Source organism: Condylura cristata, unplaced genomic scaffold (genome assembly GCF_000260355.1).
Source record: "Condylura cristata isolate star-nosed mole 26May11 unplaced genomic scaffold, ConCri1.0 scaffold00003, whole genome shotgun sequence".
Classification (NCBI taxonomy): Eukaryota; Metazoa; Chordata; class Mammalia; order Eulipotyphla; family Talpidae; genus Condylura; species Condylura cristata.
The window spans coordinates 42097404-42115183 of NW_004567104.1; the positions used below are offsets into that span (position 1 = coordinate 42097404).

Here is a 17780-nt window from a genome sequence, read left to right on the forward strand (position 1 = left end):
TGTACCACATCTTTCTAATCCAGTCATCTACTTTTGGGCATTTGGGCTGCTTCCATGTTTTTCCAATTGTAAATAAAGCAGCAATAAACATGGGTGACCCCCCTTTTTAATGAAGACTTCATTACATAGACATGATGATAAAATCATGCTGTCAGTGATTAATTCGAACTCCAGCTCCTCTTCCCTTCCCTGTAATTAGTTCATAGGGATGAAAGATCCAGTTCTGCTCATGATTGGGTCCCCTGTCAAAGAGCTACTTTAAAAAATTCATGTCATTAACAGAATTCTGTTTGCAGTTGAATGAGGCATGTTATAAATAACAAGACACCCATTTGTGGTTCAGAAGCAACTTTAGGAAAATTGAGGATATGAGATCAAATGGCTTTATAACTAAAGAAACTTCCACTGATTGTTCTTTTTTTGGTCATTTTTTATAATGAAGTAACATTGCGTTATAACATAAATTTCGGGTGTAGATCATTAGTGAACAACTTTGTGTACTACATTACTCTTATTACTCATGAAATTCCAGGGATTTTGAGAACTATGAATTGCATGGACAAAACCCAAAGTATGTGAAAAATACTTTGGTTATCTGGATGACTAAATACATATTTCTTATAGATTACTGTATTCCAGCAACTAATATTATCATTATAGATCTCCTCACCTAATAACCAACCCTTTAGAAGATTATGTTATGTGATAGAATATCCAGATTAAGGTTATGTGATAGAATATCCAGATACTTCTGACAACTGGAGTGTTCCATACCAGATGCCACCAAGCTGTGTAGGTTGTCTGCACTCACACTACTCAGGGTCCTCAGGACAATTTTTAGAGCAAGTGTTCAGGTAAACCAGTTGGCAGTCCAAGTTCTACCTCTTTCTAGGAACACTTTTTCTTGGAGGGTAGGCACATTCTGAAGTCCAAGTATTCTTCTCTAGAACTTGAAAATGTTCTGGAGAGATTTGGAGAATGACTCAACAGTCCAAAACAACTTGGCTTTCTCTTCCAGGTACCATCAAGCCAGAAGCCCTTCTGCCCTTTTCATCCTCACTGGGGTTGAATATGGGCCAAATTTATGGAGAATTACTGGCAGTACAATTTATAAAATGTTTATTAACACTTACTAAGTGCCATGAATTACTTTTTGGGTTTCACAAACACATCTTGTTTAATTCATTTCATTTATCTTCATCAACAACTTCTTTAATACAAGCAATAGTAGTTCCCTGTTAGAGATGAGGCAGTTGAGGCGCAGAGTTTTAAACTTTATTTGCTCAAGGTCACATGGCTAGGAGAGTCTGATCTCCTTCAATAAAATGCCATTAAGATCCTGGCCAGAGCTTGTGGAAACCTGCAAGATTCTTGTCTCTGGGTTGACTCAGAGGTATGGATTTATCCCAGTGTCTTTATAAGTGGACCTCTGTCCAACAGCAGTGACTTATAATTTCTAACCATTTAATCATCTTTGTCAATTACAGAGGAGGCTTCAGATATTATCTATTTTGGAACATCTAAGAAACGCTTATCAACCTTGAAGTTTATTGGACAATATGGCAATGGTCTTAAAAGGTGACTTTTTTTTTCTTTAAAGCATATATTTTTGATATTGGGGACAGACACTGGTTAGTATAAGGTAATAAGCTTAAGAAAGGGTATAAATGTGAGAGTTCTGCCTTGTCTTGGAATCTCCATGCCCTCAAGTGACTTGGATCTTTACATTTTTTAAATTAATTCTCAAATGGATGAGATCTTATTGCAGAGATTACTGACGTGGCATGCTATGCATCTCTGCTCTGCCATTTCTCAGGTTACATTTTAGTTAGGCTACATGTGTTCACAGCTTTCTTTATTAGTGTGCCTCAATGAAAGCTGAGGATAAGAGGCTGCACTCACCTGTGTCACTCCTGCTGGGGACTCTGGACAGCATCTTATTTCCAGCAATCATGTTTCAACAGGAATTTAGGCAGGGCTACATCAAATCCACCTGCTCTACATTAGGAAAGAAACAAACTTTATATCTTGTACCTGTACCTTCTGGTGATCAGTCAGCAAAAGAGTAATTTCTGTTTGAAGAAGATTAGAATACACAATTGTATACCCTATTTTTATCTTCAGTTTTTGAGATGCAAATCATTATGTTCTTGATTTTTAATAATAGTGGCTCCATGAGGATTGGAAAGGACTTTATTCTTTTTACAAAGAAGGAAGAAACAATGACCTGTGTGTTTTTTTCTCAGACGTTTTGTGAAAGAGAAGGGCTTAGTGAGGTAAGAATTGAAGTTTTTTCTTGATTTACTCTCAGGGTATTGTTTTCATTTAGCACCTTAGGATCTACAGTCTACCATAGCTTTCTTCTGATTATAATTAGTGAATTTAGGAACATGTTGGAAATGGACAGATTGTGGAAAACTAAGTTGGGGTGTTTGGAAGTCTATCCTGTTGGCTCTTTCATGAGTGGGCTTTTCATACCTAAGTAATTTTTAGAACTTTATCCATGTATCCAAATCTCCCAGAATAAAAAAACTCCCTTTGGTGCAGTGAACTTTATAGACATTTACAAGTATTCCAACTACTTTTGTCTTAAGTGGATTATCATTTTTTTTAAAAAAGATTATTTATGCATACAGAACTGGGTGCAGGCACAGAGAGAGAGAGGATTCACAGAGACAGAGCGGAGAGCAGAACAGGCAGATTGACAAAGACAATGCTGAGGGGCACAGTGGGCGGGTCAGGAGAGGTCTGCCCTGCCATGTGGGTCACCTCTGGGCCTGGGATTGAACTCACACTGAAGTTGAAGTGACTGCAGTTGTAGTTGGCTTGCAGTGCTGCATTTTAACCCATTGCATCACCAGGGAGAGCCCAAGATTATAATTTTTTGAAAATGAATAAGATGCTGGAGAAAGGGAAGGAACAAAGTGATGACATAAGTGTTTGTTTTGTTCCTGAGAGGGTCACATAACAGTTTATTAGAGGGACAGAAACGACAGGGAGAAATACGGGAACACTCCTTCAGTATCATACAGCAACACAAACTGCATGGAGAAGATTCATGCTTCATTGAACAAGAGGTGATAGAGATAAATGCTGGTCTGGGGCAGGGATACAGACAGCAGAGCCGCTGCTCAGTCAGGGGCCCTAGGAGGGGAGACCTAATCAGTGCCATCATTGATGGGAAACACGGGCAGAGTAACTGGGGTGTTCATCACAGGCTTGGTTTCCAGTAAAAAGAACAAAGTGTACTGAACTGCGTTCGCTTCTCCCATCCCTCAGGACTGGTATTGGCCTCAGAAAATGTGCTGACAGCACATACAGCAGAGTTTCAGATCTAGTACCTCAGAGAGGAGAAGCTACATACAGGAGCCCCCCCCATCCCCCCAATACATTTGAATCAGCTTCAGGGCCTGTCCAAGGCCCTCCCCACCCTTTGACTCAAAATTCCAAGATTAGGTCTTCTCACCTAAGGAAGTCAGTAAAGGCCAAAAACTAAAATCAAATAATAATGCTATCTTCCAGAAAAGTAAAAAAGCATTAAATTCTCTAACTTACTACAAAATTACTCTAAATTACTTTTAAATATCTTTAACAGTAGAGAAATCTAAAGCAACAATAATGGCAGGAAAAAATACAACACATGGCACCTTGAGACCTCTAGGTAATATGACTTCTTAAGGAGAGGACAGAATTGAACCAGAGACAGATAAAGAGTTCAAAATTACTATAGTAAAATTAAAGAAATGGATGAAAACACAAAAAAGCAAGTCAACGCAATATATAAGAACTAATTAAGGAGATACAACAAAATTCAGAAAAACAAATTAATGTCCTTAGAAACATAATTAATAAACATAAGATAGAAATTGAAACTTCAAGTAAGAAAATAGTAGAAATTCAGGATGTTAAGAAGTCAATAAAAATCACATAAAAATTTCTTGAGAAAGCTATGGAAGCAGAATAGACTAATTCTGGATTGGAGGATCAAATCAGTGAACTCTAAGATGGCAATGCACAATGACCAAAGTAGAAGAGAGAGACATACAAAATAAAAAGAAAAAAAAAACTTCAAAAATTATCCATCTCTGTTAAGAAAGGCAATATAAAGATAATGTATATCCCAGAAGTAGAAGCAAGAAAAGAACAGAGAGCTTTATTCAAAGCAATAATAGAGAACGTCTGGCTCTCTTTTCCTGTCTCCTTACCTCTGGAGTTAATTCATGCCAGTGATCTCTGAGTCCCTTAAGAGACTCTGAATTATAAATCAGGCATAGGCTTTAGATTGGTTTTCTTGAATTTGCTATCATCTCCTTTTCAACTTCTAAAATGCTGGTACCAGTATTTCCTTTTCCATTCTATCCATACTTAAATAGGATTCTGAAATCAAGTCCCTTTGGCTCTACATTCCACAGTGGATGATTTTAGAGTAAAACCCAGAGTATACAGATTTAATTGTGTACCTGTTCCTTATGAAACTAGAATATAGGAAAGAAATATTTAACTTTGTGTTTTGAAATTTGGCTTAAGAGTGGACTGAATTAGGATCAGACAAAAGGATGATTGATTTTACTTGTGTATTTCATGAAAAAATTGTTGATGTGGTTGTTTAATAGGTTGTGGTTCCAATACCTTCGTGGTTAACAAGAACCAGAGAATCTATCACAGATGATCCTCAAAAATTCTCAACAGAATTGTCCATAATTTATCAATATTCTCCATTTAAAACCAATGCTGAATTGATGAAACAGTTTGATGTGATCTATGGGAAGTGTGGTAAGATCATCAAAACTCTGAAACTTTTATGGAAATGTTTGTTTTCAGTATCATGAAAGATACTGTACATTATGTTTTTAATTTTTTTCTTTTTTGCAGTATGGGGAGTTTCACATAGGGACAATCATTTGTTTTATCCATATCAGTTTTCTCTTAAGAAATTCAAGCATGAATAACTCTTTTAAGTCCTTATCACTGAGAGAAAGGTCTACACTTGCGGTAAAACTGGATAAGAGGATGATACAGGGAATTCACAGATACTTTACCAGATAGTAAAGTTAGGTATTGCTTATTGCAGTGGCTAGGATGAGATGGACCGAGTTTAATAAGAGTTAGTGACTTGTAAAGAGATCCAGGTTTCCATGACTGTTAACAGAAGCTTTGTAGACATTCTTTTCCAAGTTAACAGGTCTTTCTGCTTTCCTTTAACCTTCACCAACTTTCTACTCAATATGTTCAGTGTACTGTCTAACATTTGCAAGACAGTGTTCAGTCTTCAGATTTCCACCTTTTCAAATCTAGAAACAAAAAGAACTATGCTCCCGAGAAAGCTATGTGTTTGCATCACCTTTTTCCTGTTGTCACATTGGAGAAAAAGCGGTAATTAGGTAGCCAAGTAGCTATTCATATTGTAACCCATATACTTTAAGGATAGTGCTACCTCTCAGTTGAGTTATAAATTGTGAAATACTCATAAGTGATAATGAAGGATTTACTATTTCCTGAATACTTTAAAAAATATTTTATAAAGTTTAACACACCTAATACTCAGAGCAACTCTCTGGTATGGGTACCTCCTCAGCTGCAGTGTATATATTAGAAAAGTTAGGTTTAGAGAGGTCAGGAAATTCATCTGAGGTCATCTACTAAATTGTTTAAAAAGATTTAAAAATAGGCATTCAGATTCCATTTAGATTTCTATCCAAATTCCTGGCCTCTAGCTGTTTTCTCATTTGCTTAAATACTACTAAAAAAGAGTCTCATTGATGGTTCTTTTAACTTCTCTGACAGTATTGTTTATTTTCATAAACAACGTTGTAAGAATTTCTTTTTTGTTAACTACGCTTTAGAGCAAGGGTCTAGACTGTTGCACACACGTCAAGTCCAGCCCATACCTGTTTTCACTCTTTCATTCATATAATCTCTGTGGCAGCTTTCTTGCTATGATGATAGAGTTGAGTTGTGTTGAGTTGCAGCAGAAACCACATGCCCTGCAAATCCTAAAATATTTTTGCTTGGCCCTTCACATCAAGAAAAAATTGTCAACATCTATCCTTGGGTCAAAAAAGCTGTACTTCATATTTGTGCAGCTTTTAAGAATTCATCTTTTTTCTACATGCATTGATTCAGTTCTCTGAGACCTTTACCTGCAATTCCAATCTGACTTGGGCTCTTAACATCTTTCATAATGCAAATAATGAAAAGAATGTGAAAGCATAAGAACAGTGTGAAAGACTTAAAATGAATTGTGTAATATTAAGAAGCACAATATTATGGAAACTCAGCCCTATTTGGCAGACATTAGAATTTGCTGTAAAACCTATCATGGAACTTAGCCTAGTCTATTATTTGCTTGAGTACAAGAAGAAATTTGGTCTCTAGTAGGCTTACTTCTTTAGATAAGGTACTAGTGCTATGGCTAATAACTATTTTAGTTCAAATATTGACCAAACATTTGTTTTTCTACTAGGCACATTGCTGGTTATTTATAATTTGAAACTTCTGCTTAGTGGAGAACCAGAGCTGGATGTTAAAACTGACAAGGAAGACATACTGATGACTGGACCTCTTGAGGATGAGTGAGTAATGCATGCACTGGACAGGGTGTCTCTCTCCAGGGCAGAGAGCTGGTGTAGGGAGCCCTGAATTCTGCTTCAAGTTGGAGGCCATTGGTCCTCAGCACTGTGCTTCTTCTTCTTCTTCTTCTTTTTTTTTTAAAATAATATAATAGTTTATTTTTGCATCATTTTGTGCCTTTTCCATCTCAGTTGTCATCCCCATGGACTTCCCATAACCACATCACCTATGTGCCATCACCATAGTCCAGTGCACTGCCCTCCCCCTACTGTTTTTGATCCCATTCCCTACTCCACCCCCATAAAATGTCTCTGGTATATAGTTGTTCATTATTATTATTTTCTTGCCTGGTTCTTTCTACTGCTGATATGAGTGAAGCCATTTGGTATTTTTCCTTTTCTTTCTGGCTTATTTCACTAAGCATGATCTTTTCCAGCTCCATCTATGTTGCTGCAAAAGGCATGTGTTTACTTTTTTTTTTTTGGTTGCTGAGTAATATTCCATTGTGTATGTGTACCACATCTTTTTAATCCAGTATCCACTTTTGGGCATTTGGGCTGTTTCCATGTCTAATTGTAAATATGGCAGCAATAAACATGGGGGTGCAGGTATCTTTTTGAATTAATGTTTTTGTGTCTTTTGGGTAGGAGTGGGATTACTGGGTCATATGGAAGCTCCATGTTAAGCAGTTTGAGGAACCTCCAAACAGCTTTCCATAGTGGTTGTACTAGTTTGCATTCCTACCAGCAAGCACTGCGATTCATTTTACCCCAGTTCCAGTTGAAGTAAGTTAGGCTGACCACTGGTTCCCAGCATGACTGAACCTGAGTGACTGGGACGCCTTGTTTAGAAATGTAGGAACTTGTCTCATTAAGACCTCTGAATTAGAATTTCCAGAGCTCAAGTCTAGCAATCAGAATTTTTCATATTCCCAGGTAATTCAGACCTGCCAACACATTTGGCGACCACTGGAATCTAAAACCTGTATGTTTCTCTAATTCTAAAACTCCTGTTTTATAAATATTTATATGAAGGAATCCTTAGAGTTCATTATTCATGATAAATCATTAAAAATGGGCATCAGTGGCCCTCCCTCGTGGCATAGCGGGTTAAAGCACAGCACTAAGAAGCTAAAGCCACTTCTACATGAGTTCAATTCCTGCCTGCCCCAGAGGTGACCACATGGCGTGGCAGACCTCTTCTGACCCGCCCACTGCTCCCCTCAGCAGTGTACTTCATCAATCTGCCTGTTCTGCTCCCCACTGTGTCTCTGGTGAAGCCTCTCGCCACCCCTGAGCCTCTGGCCTGTACCCCAGTTCTGTATGCGTAAATAAATAAATCTTTAAAGAAAAAAAGGGCACCAGTACAGTATGACATTAAAAGGCATGTCACCAAGTGGCAGTTCAGCACATTCTCTGTTCACAAATAAATAGATGCATTCATTTCTCTTGTCAGGGGCCCAGAGAAAAAGAATGAGAAAGCACTGAAGGGGCTGGGTGAGATATGTGAAGAAATGAGGAAAAAGTCACTGCACCAAGGTTTCCCTAAAGTTATTTTGTAGTTAACACTACGAGGTTAAAACTGTCCTTCTGTGGTAACAGAATTCTATTTTTTTTTTCCTTTAAGAATTCTACTTTCTTTTAGGATTTATTTATTTATGCCAGTGGTGTGTGTAGGGTAAGAGGATTCATGAGAGACAGTGAGGAACAGAGCAGGCAGGTCTGTCACGCGCTGTGGGTCACCTCCCTGGCTGGGAGGGTCTGGGGTCAGAATTCTAAAGCTAGAGTGGATTTTAAGGGAATTTGATTCAAGTGATTATTTTATATATTCCAGTAGAAATGTGAGAACAGCAAATATGAACTGCATATATAACCTTAAAATTCCTATTAACCACATTAAGAAAAGTAAAAGGATATAAGAAATTAACTTTAATAGTGTTTTTTATTTAATTTGGTGTACATAAAATATTGTAATTTCAGCTTCAATATGCAAAGTATCGATGCTGACATTTTTTCATGCTAAGTCTTTGAAATTCAGTTTGATTTCTGTATGTGCAGCACATGTCTGCCTCGTCAAGTGCCCAGTAGCCTTATGTGATCTTTAGCTACTCTTATTGAATGGTGACACTGCAGACTAAGATAGTCAGCATGTCAATGTAACAGAAAATTTCATTTTCTTTTCAGGTGAACTAAAAAAGTCCCTTCCCAGTTAGAAAATCTGCTTGTTTGATAACACATTTTTAGATTATTTTTTCTAATTTATGCTTTCTCACATTCATTCTCACATGTGGGATTTTTAATTTACACAGAAGGATATATATATATATTTAAAATTTTCCAGCCTAATTACTGTTGCTTAAATGCTGGGAAACCTCTGGCCAGTTTTCTTAGGCCAATATCAGAAAAAGGGCTTAGAAATGTTTCTGGCAACTCTCCTTTTCTGTCTCCTCCTTTTCCTGTTGGCCCTGCCCTTTTACTTAACTGCTGGTTCCAAAGCCAATATCTAATGCTATTTAAAAGCCCTGAGTACAAATTTTTAGCTATCTGTCAGAATGCCTTGGCATTTTAACACTAACATCAGGAAACAATACATTATTAGAGGAATAATTTGACAGCTGTCAAATTAGCTAATTCTTTGGGAAAGGGTTCTTATTATTTCCAGATTGTTTAATGAAGCCAGAGCTGCTTAACCCACTTAAGCTGTTAATTACAAAATAAAGAAAAAGAATTGGACCTAAGGCATGTATAGTTTCACTTTGGGACATTGACCACATAGAATTTGTTTACTGTAATTTTTCAAAGTTTTTATAAAATTAAGAAGGTATTTTTAAGATAGGGATGGGAGTTTATGGAGAAGGTTTATTGTAAAGTGGAGACCTAATTTCTGTACCAAGGAGCCAACACATTCAGGGCTCCCTCCCGGTGTATCAATGTGGTGTCAGGATGAGGTGGCGGTAACTCCTATTCAGGGTAGTAAAGTCACCTTTTTTTATTCCTCTGAGAAATCAGGTGGTTCTAAAATCAACATCCAATTCCTCTTAACTAAGGGACAAGAAAAATGTTGAAAATAAAATACTTTTAGTCTAAGATGCATCTTTTCTGACTTTTCTTCTATTTATGATTTGATATTTGAACTTCTAAATAAGTACAATGTATATAAACTTGGTTTAGAGAATAAAGCAATTGGAATATTGCAATTCCTTTACCATTTCTTTTTCTTTTTGTGGTTGTAGTTTTTCAAAGCCACTACTGGGTGCCATTATTTATTTCAAAGTTAACTCATGGAAATTTCATTACTAGTTATGTTCAAGCATGCAGTGATTGTACATGTGTCCAAAACAAGTTTCAAACTTTGGTTTGCATCTGTGGTCTTGGATGGTGGGGTCCTGCTTATTCTGAATATTTAATTTTGTACATAGGGATAAGAAAACTCAGGCTTTCAAATGGTATTTTATTTACATTCAGAGAAGAGGTTCTCTGATATTATTAATTTTCTTCTTTTTTTATTGTAAAGGTGAAACAATTATTTAAACATTTTTAAGGACAAGAATTTACATATCTTTGTTACTCTTATTCAATCCTATCTTCTCGTTAATGGAATTTCTCATTTTTCTTTTTTCATTTGTGACTTGTTATGTGATCTTGATTGAGTCTCATTTCATAATGATTTCTTTATAACTGGCTTTATCACTTTGCTATTGAATTGATTACTCATAATTTACATAATTATTCCTGGTCTCAGACAGTAGCTTTGGTCCCAATGATTATTTATGGTAACGTTGAAATAAGCATATTCATGCAAATAGATTTTTTTATTCTTTTAAAGTATTTCCCAGGAAGAGAACTTACTGAGGAGCTCAACTATTAAACTTTTACATAGTCCTTGTGAATACTTGGCATCATGTTTAAAGGTAGCAATCAAAGCCCTTTATCACTCCGCTTTAGGTTGCGTTTCCATATGTAGTAATCAGACCATGGCAGGGCCTGTTTTTCAAGATGACAATTATCTTGTGAAAATTTCATAGAATTGTATTCATGCATATAGGCAGTGGTGGCATGTGCTCTGGCACTATCAGTGTAAAGGCAACCTGTTTTCACTTAAGTTTAAAAATATATGTGGATAGATAGAAGTCATCTGAGAATTTTGGAATGCGAATGAGGCAGAAGTTTTCATTTAACATGATATTTTGAATCAGAATCTGTGCATGTGTTATGTGAGGAGTGCCAGGGAATCAGGTACAGCTTCCAGGGTTATATGTAGAAAGAGTATTGCAGGGGAAGGGTCATGTTGAATTCTATGTCAAGTTAAATTTAGACAAAATTTCCTGACAGGGATGAAGACAACATAAAAACAAAAGCATTGTAAAAATCAAAAGAAAAGTTTGGAAAAGAAGCAGAAAAGGGCTGAGAATATTGAGAAAATGAAAGCAAATTAGTAATGGAAAACAAGATGTTTCTTCAAGATTAGCTTAGATGAATTTTTTTTTAAAGATTTATTTATTTTGTGCATACAGAACTGGGGTACAGGCCAGAGGCTTAGGGGCGGCGAGAGGCTTCACCAGAGACAGAGTGGGGAGCAGAACAGGCAGATCGACGAAGTACACTGCTGAGGGGAGCAGCGGGCGGGTCAGGAGAGGTCTGCCACGCCATGTGGTCACCTCTCGGGCAGGCGGGAATTGAACTCATGTGGAAGTGGCTTTAGCTTCTCAGTGCTGTGCTTTAACCCGCTGTGCCATCAGGAAGGGCCTAGCTTAGATGATTTTTATTAGCTAATACTTGGACCAAGCCATACATGGTAAACCTTTGTAAAAGGTCTTGTTTTGTTTTGTTTTTGAAGTAGTCCATTTGTGCAAATAAAAATCTTTGAGTTAATTCATTCTCTCCTCACTTGGTGATTATTGGTAACCTTCATTCACAGTCATGCAGATGACTAAAATCTACGGTCACTTAGAGTTTCCTGTGTTGTGCCAGTACAGTAGAATTAAGCAAGTGGAAGATGACAGGCTGGTGGAACATATTCACTTCAAATTCAGGGATTTTGTAAGGTCCTTTAGTGATAAATTTAGAAAATAATTTTTGTTACAATGTACAGTGTTTTCTTGTAAAAATATTAATGATGTATATAAATTAGAAGGAATCTAATTTAGCCCAGTATCTGGGGTTTAGGGCCATTTTCTTAACAGTTACCCTAAGAGCAGCTCTGTGGTTGGTCTTGATGGGGGTCCCTTTTTTGTGTTCCACCTGTGGCTAAATGTAGAGGGTGTCTTAGGTCCAAATGCCTGTGAGAGATTGTTTGACTCTCTTTTATTAAGTTTTTTCTTAAGATACCACACTGTTCAGTAGGTCTGTCAGTTCTTAAACTATAAAAGCCTCTCTCTTAAAACTCTCAGGTTTTAAAGAAATCACGTGGGTAGCTTTAAAATATTGACATAAAGAATCTGAATCACTGGGTAAAGGAGATGTGATCTTGGCCAGCATATCCTTTTTCTCTCGCCCTTCCCCTAGCTTTAGTATAGTTTGACCATGACAGCCGTTCCCTCCCATGATATGCACTAGATAGAACAACACCTAAAATAGCAGCAGAATTGGCCCTCCTTGGTGGTGCAGCAGGTTAAAGCACAGCGCTGAGAATCTAAAGCCACTTCCACATGAGTTCGATTCCCGCCTGCCCGGGAGGTGACCACATGGCTGGCAGACCTCTCCTGACCCGCCCGCTGCTCCCCTCAGCAGTGTACTTCGTCGATCTGCCTGTTCTGTTCCCCACTCTGTCTCTGGTGAATCCTCTCGCTGCCCCTGAGCCTCTGGCCTGTACCCCAGTTCTGTATGCACAAATAAATAAATCTTTAAAAAAAAAATAGCAGCAGAATAACATGGATAGATCCGGAGAAGAAAGGGCACACCATGGCCGCAGCCACAGCTGGATGCTGAACGTGACTCTTTAAGAATAGCCATGCAGCGGACTCAGGGACTAAGGCCTAGGTTCTTCTCTCTCTTTTTGTGATATTCCACCAGTGAGGCAGTTTCCGCCTTAAATATGCTCTTCCTTCCCCATGTGTGTCATGTGACTTTGTGTGTGCCTAGTGTGTGTTTGAGTGTGTGTTTGTGTGTATGTGTTAGAGGTTTTGATCTCTCTCCCTATTTTTTAGTTTATTACAGTCAGTTAAATAGAAAGAGAGGGAAAAGTATATGTAGAGATGGCTATATGGCACTTCTGGCAAAGTTTCAGACACAGTAGACACATTTCAAGGAACAAGGGAATATACCTCTTGAAAATATACGTGAAGCAGTTCCTGATGGATAGAGTATAACAGTAATTTTCTTTAGGATGTTATGAAGTCATCTTGCATACCTAGTGTACTTGTACCTCAGCTTCTCAGTTGAATATCTTTATTTCTAAAGACTGACAACATCGTCATTGACAATGATCAGTTGTTCAAAAGGCAAGGAATCTCCTTTGCTTATTCTAAATTAAGCCAAAGAAGTCCTGAATAATTGTTTATTCAATGAGTTTATGTAACAGTATATACTATTAATTTTTAAACAATTTATTGATTCCATACAGTAGTGTATATTGGTTCAAAAAGTAGCATTTATTTAAAATTACATGTTTTATATTTTTCATATGAAAAATGAAAGCTTTATGTAATACATATAGTAATATAAAATAAATTGGTTAGGCATATGTATAGCTTTGGCTGTAACAACTTTTTGTGCCTTTTTTCAGTTTTATTGACAAATAATTTTTATATATCATTTGGTAAGTTTAACGTATACAGCACAATAGTTTGATTTATATGTACGGTGAACTTATTATTCAGTTTAACATCAATCTTCTCAGATACAAAAAAAAGATGAAAAAAGGAAAAAAAAATCTTCTGATATGAACTCTCAGGACTTTCTATATATCACAGAGTAATATTAGCTGTCATCATATTATTGTACATTTGTCCCTAGTGATTATTACAACTGGAAGTCTCTTTTCGACTCCCTTTCCCCACAACCTCCTTTCCCTATCCTTTGCCTCTGGTAACCATTCTTAAGTTTGATCTCTCTTTCTATAAGCCTTGTCAAAAGCGAAATAATAAGTATTTGTCTTTCTCTGTCTAACTTATTTCACTTAGCATAATTCCTTTAGATCTATTGATATTGTCCCAAATAGTAGGATTTTTCATTTTTCATAATTGACTATTTCATTGTGTACACATTAGAATATATGCATCCTGTGGGGGTACATGTAAAAATATATCTACACACACACACACACACACACGTTAAACTTTTTGTCCATTTACGGATATTTAGGATGTTTCCATGTCTTGACAGTTGTAAATAATGAATGTTGGAGTATAGGTATCTTTTTTCTTCAAAAGTTTGTGTTTTTGTTTCCTTTGAATATATTCCCAATTCCCAGGAATTGCTGGATCACTTGGTAGTGTTTTTGAAAAAAAATTTTAAAAGTCCCATATCAGATGTATCAATTTACAACCTCACCCGTGGTGTACCAGGGTTCTCTTAACATATACTACTGAGGATATTGATATGATGGATTTTACAGACTAATGGAAAAGCAAAAAAACAGGCAGTGGCACCTCTCAGTGGCAAATATTGTTTTGGGGAGGTGAAAGGAAGAAGACCACCGCAGTAGAGGGATTTACCCAATAATGGGGAATGAGGAAGGCTCTGAGAGGAAGTGAGATCCCAAGTTGTATCCTGAAAGGAGAAGAGGAACTAACCAAAAATTGAATGTGCCAAGACATGGGAATGAAAAATCATGACCCTGTAACCAGAAACTCTGAGTGGCTCAAAATGCCTTGATGGAAGCTCACTAACTAGAACCCAAGGTGGAAAGTTATGTGGGGCCGAACCGGGCAGGCTCTTCAGAATCACTTGGGCTGAACCAGGCAGGCTCTTCAGAATCACTTGGAATTACGTTGGGTGACCCATTTTATATACAGACCTTATAGTCAGCCTTCTTTGTCTTCTGCTATCATAGATATTGCAACAACCTAAGAACTGTTGTCTTCTTGTCACAAGTAAATAGGAGCTTTCAAGAACAGGCATATGTGTAAGAAAAGCATTAACCTAGAAGACTTGTTTATAAGGTTGGTCTTGGTCTGACTTTTAGGAACTGTGGGAAATACTAAATTCCTACATTTGATGTAAACTTTTACTTAAAGATCAGGCTGACTCCCTGTGTCTAAGTTGTATACATAATATCATTATGCTGAAAGTCTGCTTTCTGCGTCTGGAATTTTGATACATGCTTGCCAGAGGAGCATATATGACTAGCCCCCAATAAAAAAATAAATAGATAAATAGTTTTTAGTGTTATATCTCTAGTGTGCATCCCTAGGCAGAAATACATACACACATATTCCTGTATTTTCATAGGTGGGGTGAGTATTCTCTGTGTAACCCATCTTGAGATGGAGAGAAAGCTGCACATAATTCCTCCAGATCCTAGCTGTCTTTCCCCTCAGGATCCACTGTATATCCTTCCTACGTCACTGTAAGAAATCTCAGCTGTGAGTGCAATTATATGCAAAGTCCCATTAGACCTTCTAGCAAATCTCCTAATATATGGGGGGTCCTGGGGCTCTTCAATATACATACTGTGAATATCTATAAATATTTGTAGAATGAAAAAAAAATCAACCCATCAAGAAGTTCAAGTATTAATGTCCTTATTCTGTGCTTGTATAATGATTTTTTTTTTAACCCAAGCTTGTTTAACCCAGTTTGCTCTCTCACAATAGTTCTCAAACTTGGCTTTGATTCCTTTTGACTTTACCTTCAAATGACAGAGATGTGTTAGAGCTACTAGCCTAAGGCAGTTTCAAATCATGCGACCCAGAAAGAATTTGAATAATGGCAAAAGTCCTTGGAATGTTTATCATGTTCCAAGGTGACTTTTTCTTTTATCAGATGAGGACTTACTTGATTGTATAGTTTCTAGTAAACTGAAAAGTCCATCACATTATTGAAACACTTTACCCTGATACAAACAGTCCCTCTTATCACATTAAAAATGCATTCATATGTGTAACAGCCACGGACTAGGTTTTTTATATAATGTATGTTAGAAAAATTCTATTCAAGGTTTACTGTAAAGAAGTTTCTTTTTAGAAAAAGAAAAATACCGGATGGTTTCACTCATAGCAGGGAGTGTAAGGGATCAGAAAAAAAAAAAGTAATTGTAATAAAGTAAAAATGAAAATTAACAAACAACTATAAACCAGAAACATTCTACAGGGGAGGAGAGGGGAGTAGGATCAAAACTGGGGTGGGAAGAGCACGCAGGACTGTGGTGATGGCACATGGGTGAATTGGTGGTGGGAAGGCCATGGGGATTAGATTACAGCCAAGGTGAAAAAATGTACAAAATGAAGAATGATGTAAAAGAAATAGTTATATATATATATATATATATATATATGTATATATTAAACAAAAAGAATTTTCTCTTAAAAAATTAAAGCAAATTCCTGATTTTTAAATGAGCTTCAGATCCTGCTTGAGGAAGCTAAAACCCACCAGGAAATCTTGGATTTCTTAGGGTCTTCATCTTCACTTTTATAAAAATTTCTGGGAGTTCTATCCTTCCTGACTGACTAGCAGTGGGGTGTCTCTGCTGGACAGTCCCTTTGGCAGGTTTTATAATGCCTTTCTATCATCTTTGGCTTACTCTGGGGTAAGGTATAATCTTAAAAATGATGACTCTCCTGCTCCCTGCTTTCTTTTTGCCTTGTAGCCCTTCATAATAGCCTTTTTCTGGGATCCAGCTGATAAAGAGCATTAGTTCTTAAGCATGGTTGGGCTTAGTTGTGATCTTTATTTCTTGTCTAATTGGAAATTTAGTTTATAAATGGGCTTCATTATAGATGGTTCTTGGACTTGTTAGTATTCAGCAACACAGCTGTGTTCCAAGAATGTGCCATTTTATTAGAGTAATCTTCTTCATAAACTATTTGCATTGTTTTATTGCTTTCCCATTGTTTATTTTTCTCTTTTCCCCTCTCATCATGTTGGCTGACTCCTCCCCTCAGAGGGCCAAAAGTATTTATTTTAATACTTACTGCTCTTGCAGGATGTTTTACATTTCATGTTCATAATTTGAAAAGCAAATGAAATCTCTGTACTGTATTTTTCTGTTTATAATAAATTCATGGAACCATGGGCCTTACTAAGTGGATCTAAATTCTTAGCAGGAAAATGACTTTCTTTGACATGGTTTAATTCTGATGGTCCATTGGCTTGAATGAAATAAGCATTTTCTATGGCTGATGTAAGTCTACTTAGAATAGGTTTGACCTCAGCCAAAGTTCATTCTAATTAAATGCGGGTCATTCTTGTAGGACCTTGTATTTAGAGTACCTGCTTAATGGAGTGTATTGCAAAATTCACTAGTGTTTATGTCATTATGATTTAGAGGAAAAGTTCTTGAAGCTGTTCGTAGTAGTACCATATCCTGCTACTCTTAATTTTTTCTTTTCAAGAGTGTGTCATCATTACATCATTTACAGTGTGAACTTGGATGTTTTCTTTTCTAGTTTTCCAGAGAGGTGGTCTTTCAGAGCCTACACATCTGTTCTGTATTTTGAGCCCTGGATGAGAATATTCATTCAGGCGAAAAGAGTTCAGACAAAACACCTGTGTTACTGTCTCTACAGACCCAGGTAACTCACCTTCTTTCAGATTTATAAATAAAAAGTTTTTATTTATAAAACCAACATGCTTCCCACTCCCAAAATTATTAGTCACATGCAACAAATATTTGACCGTAATAGCAACACACTACAGTGAGCACTAAGTTAGCCACCCCAACTAGGAGTTTGTTAGAGAATGTTAGGTAATTTGATCATGATAGATTCCACTGAAAACCTTAATTTACTTATATCTTATGTTAATGTAAAAGATATGAATATGAAGTCATACTCATGTGTATTAAATGAACATACTCAGAAATACACACCTGGTTCACTTTTATTTACCTTTTATGTGTTTTGCATAAGCCTTTAAACTTATTTGCACATCATCAGTTTTACCCTATTACATATGAAATCAGAACTTTTTTTTTTTTTAAAGATTTATTTATTTATTCATACAGAACTGGGGTACAGGCCAGAGATGCAGATGGTGAGAGGATTCACCAGAGACAGAGCGGGGAGCAGAACAGGCAGATCTACGAAGTACACTGCTGAGGGGAGCAGC

The 17780-nt window shown here is 36.8% G+C and overlaps 1 protein-coding gene across 1 annotated transcript in view; it reads left to right on the forward strand.

The window, feature by feature from the left end:
- MORC1 (MORC family CW-type zinc finger 1) overlaps positions 1 to 17780 on the forward strand; it is a 193226-nt gene that overhangs the window by 68425 nt on the left and 107021 nt on the right. Inside the window, exons 8-12 of the mRNA XM_004675468.1 lie at positions 1488 to 1578; positions 2168 to 2276; positions 4614 to 4773; positions 6464 to 6572; positions 17120 to 17245. Of these exons, the coding sequence (XP_004675525.1) occupies positions 1488 to 1578; positions 2168 to 2276; positions 4614 to 4773; positions 6464 to 6572; positions 17120 to 17245 (595 nt within the window). The remainder of the gene's footprint in view (positions 1 to 1487; positions 1579 to 2167; positions 2277 to 4613; positions 4774 to 6463; positions 6573 to 17119; positions 17246 to 17780) is intronic.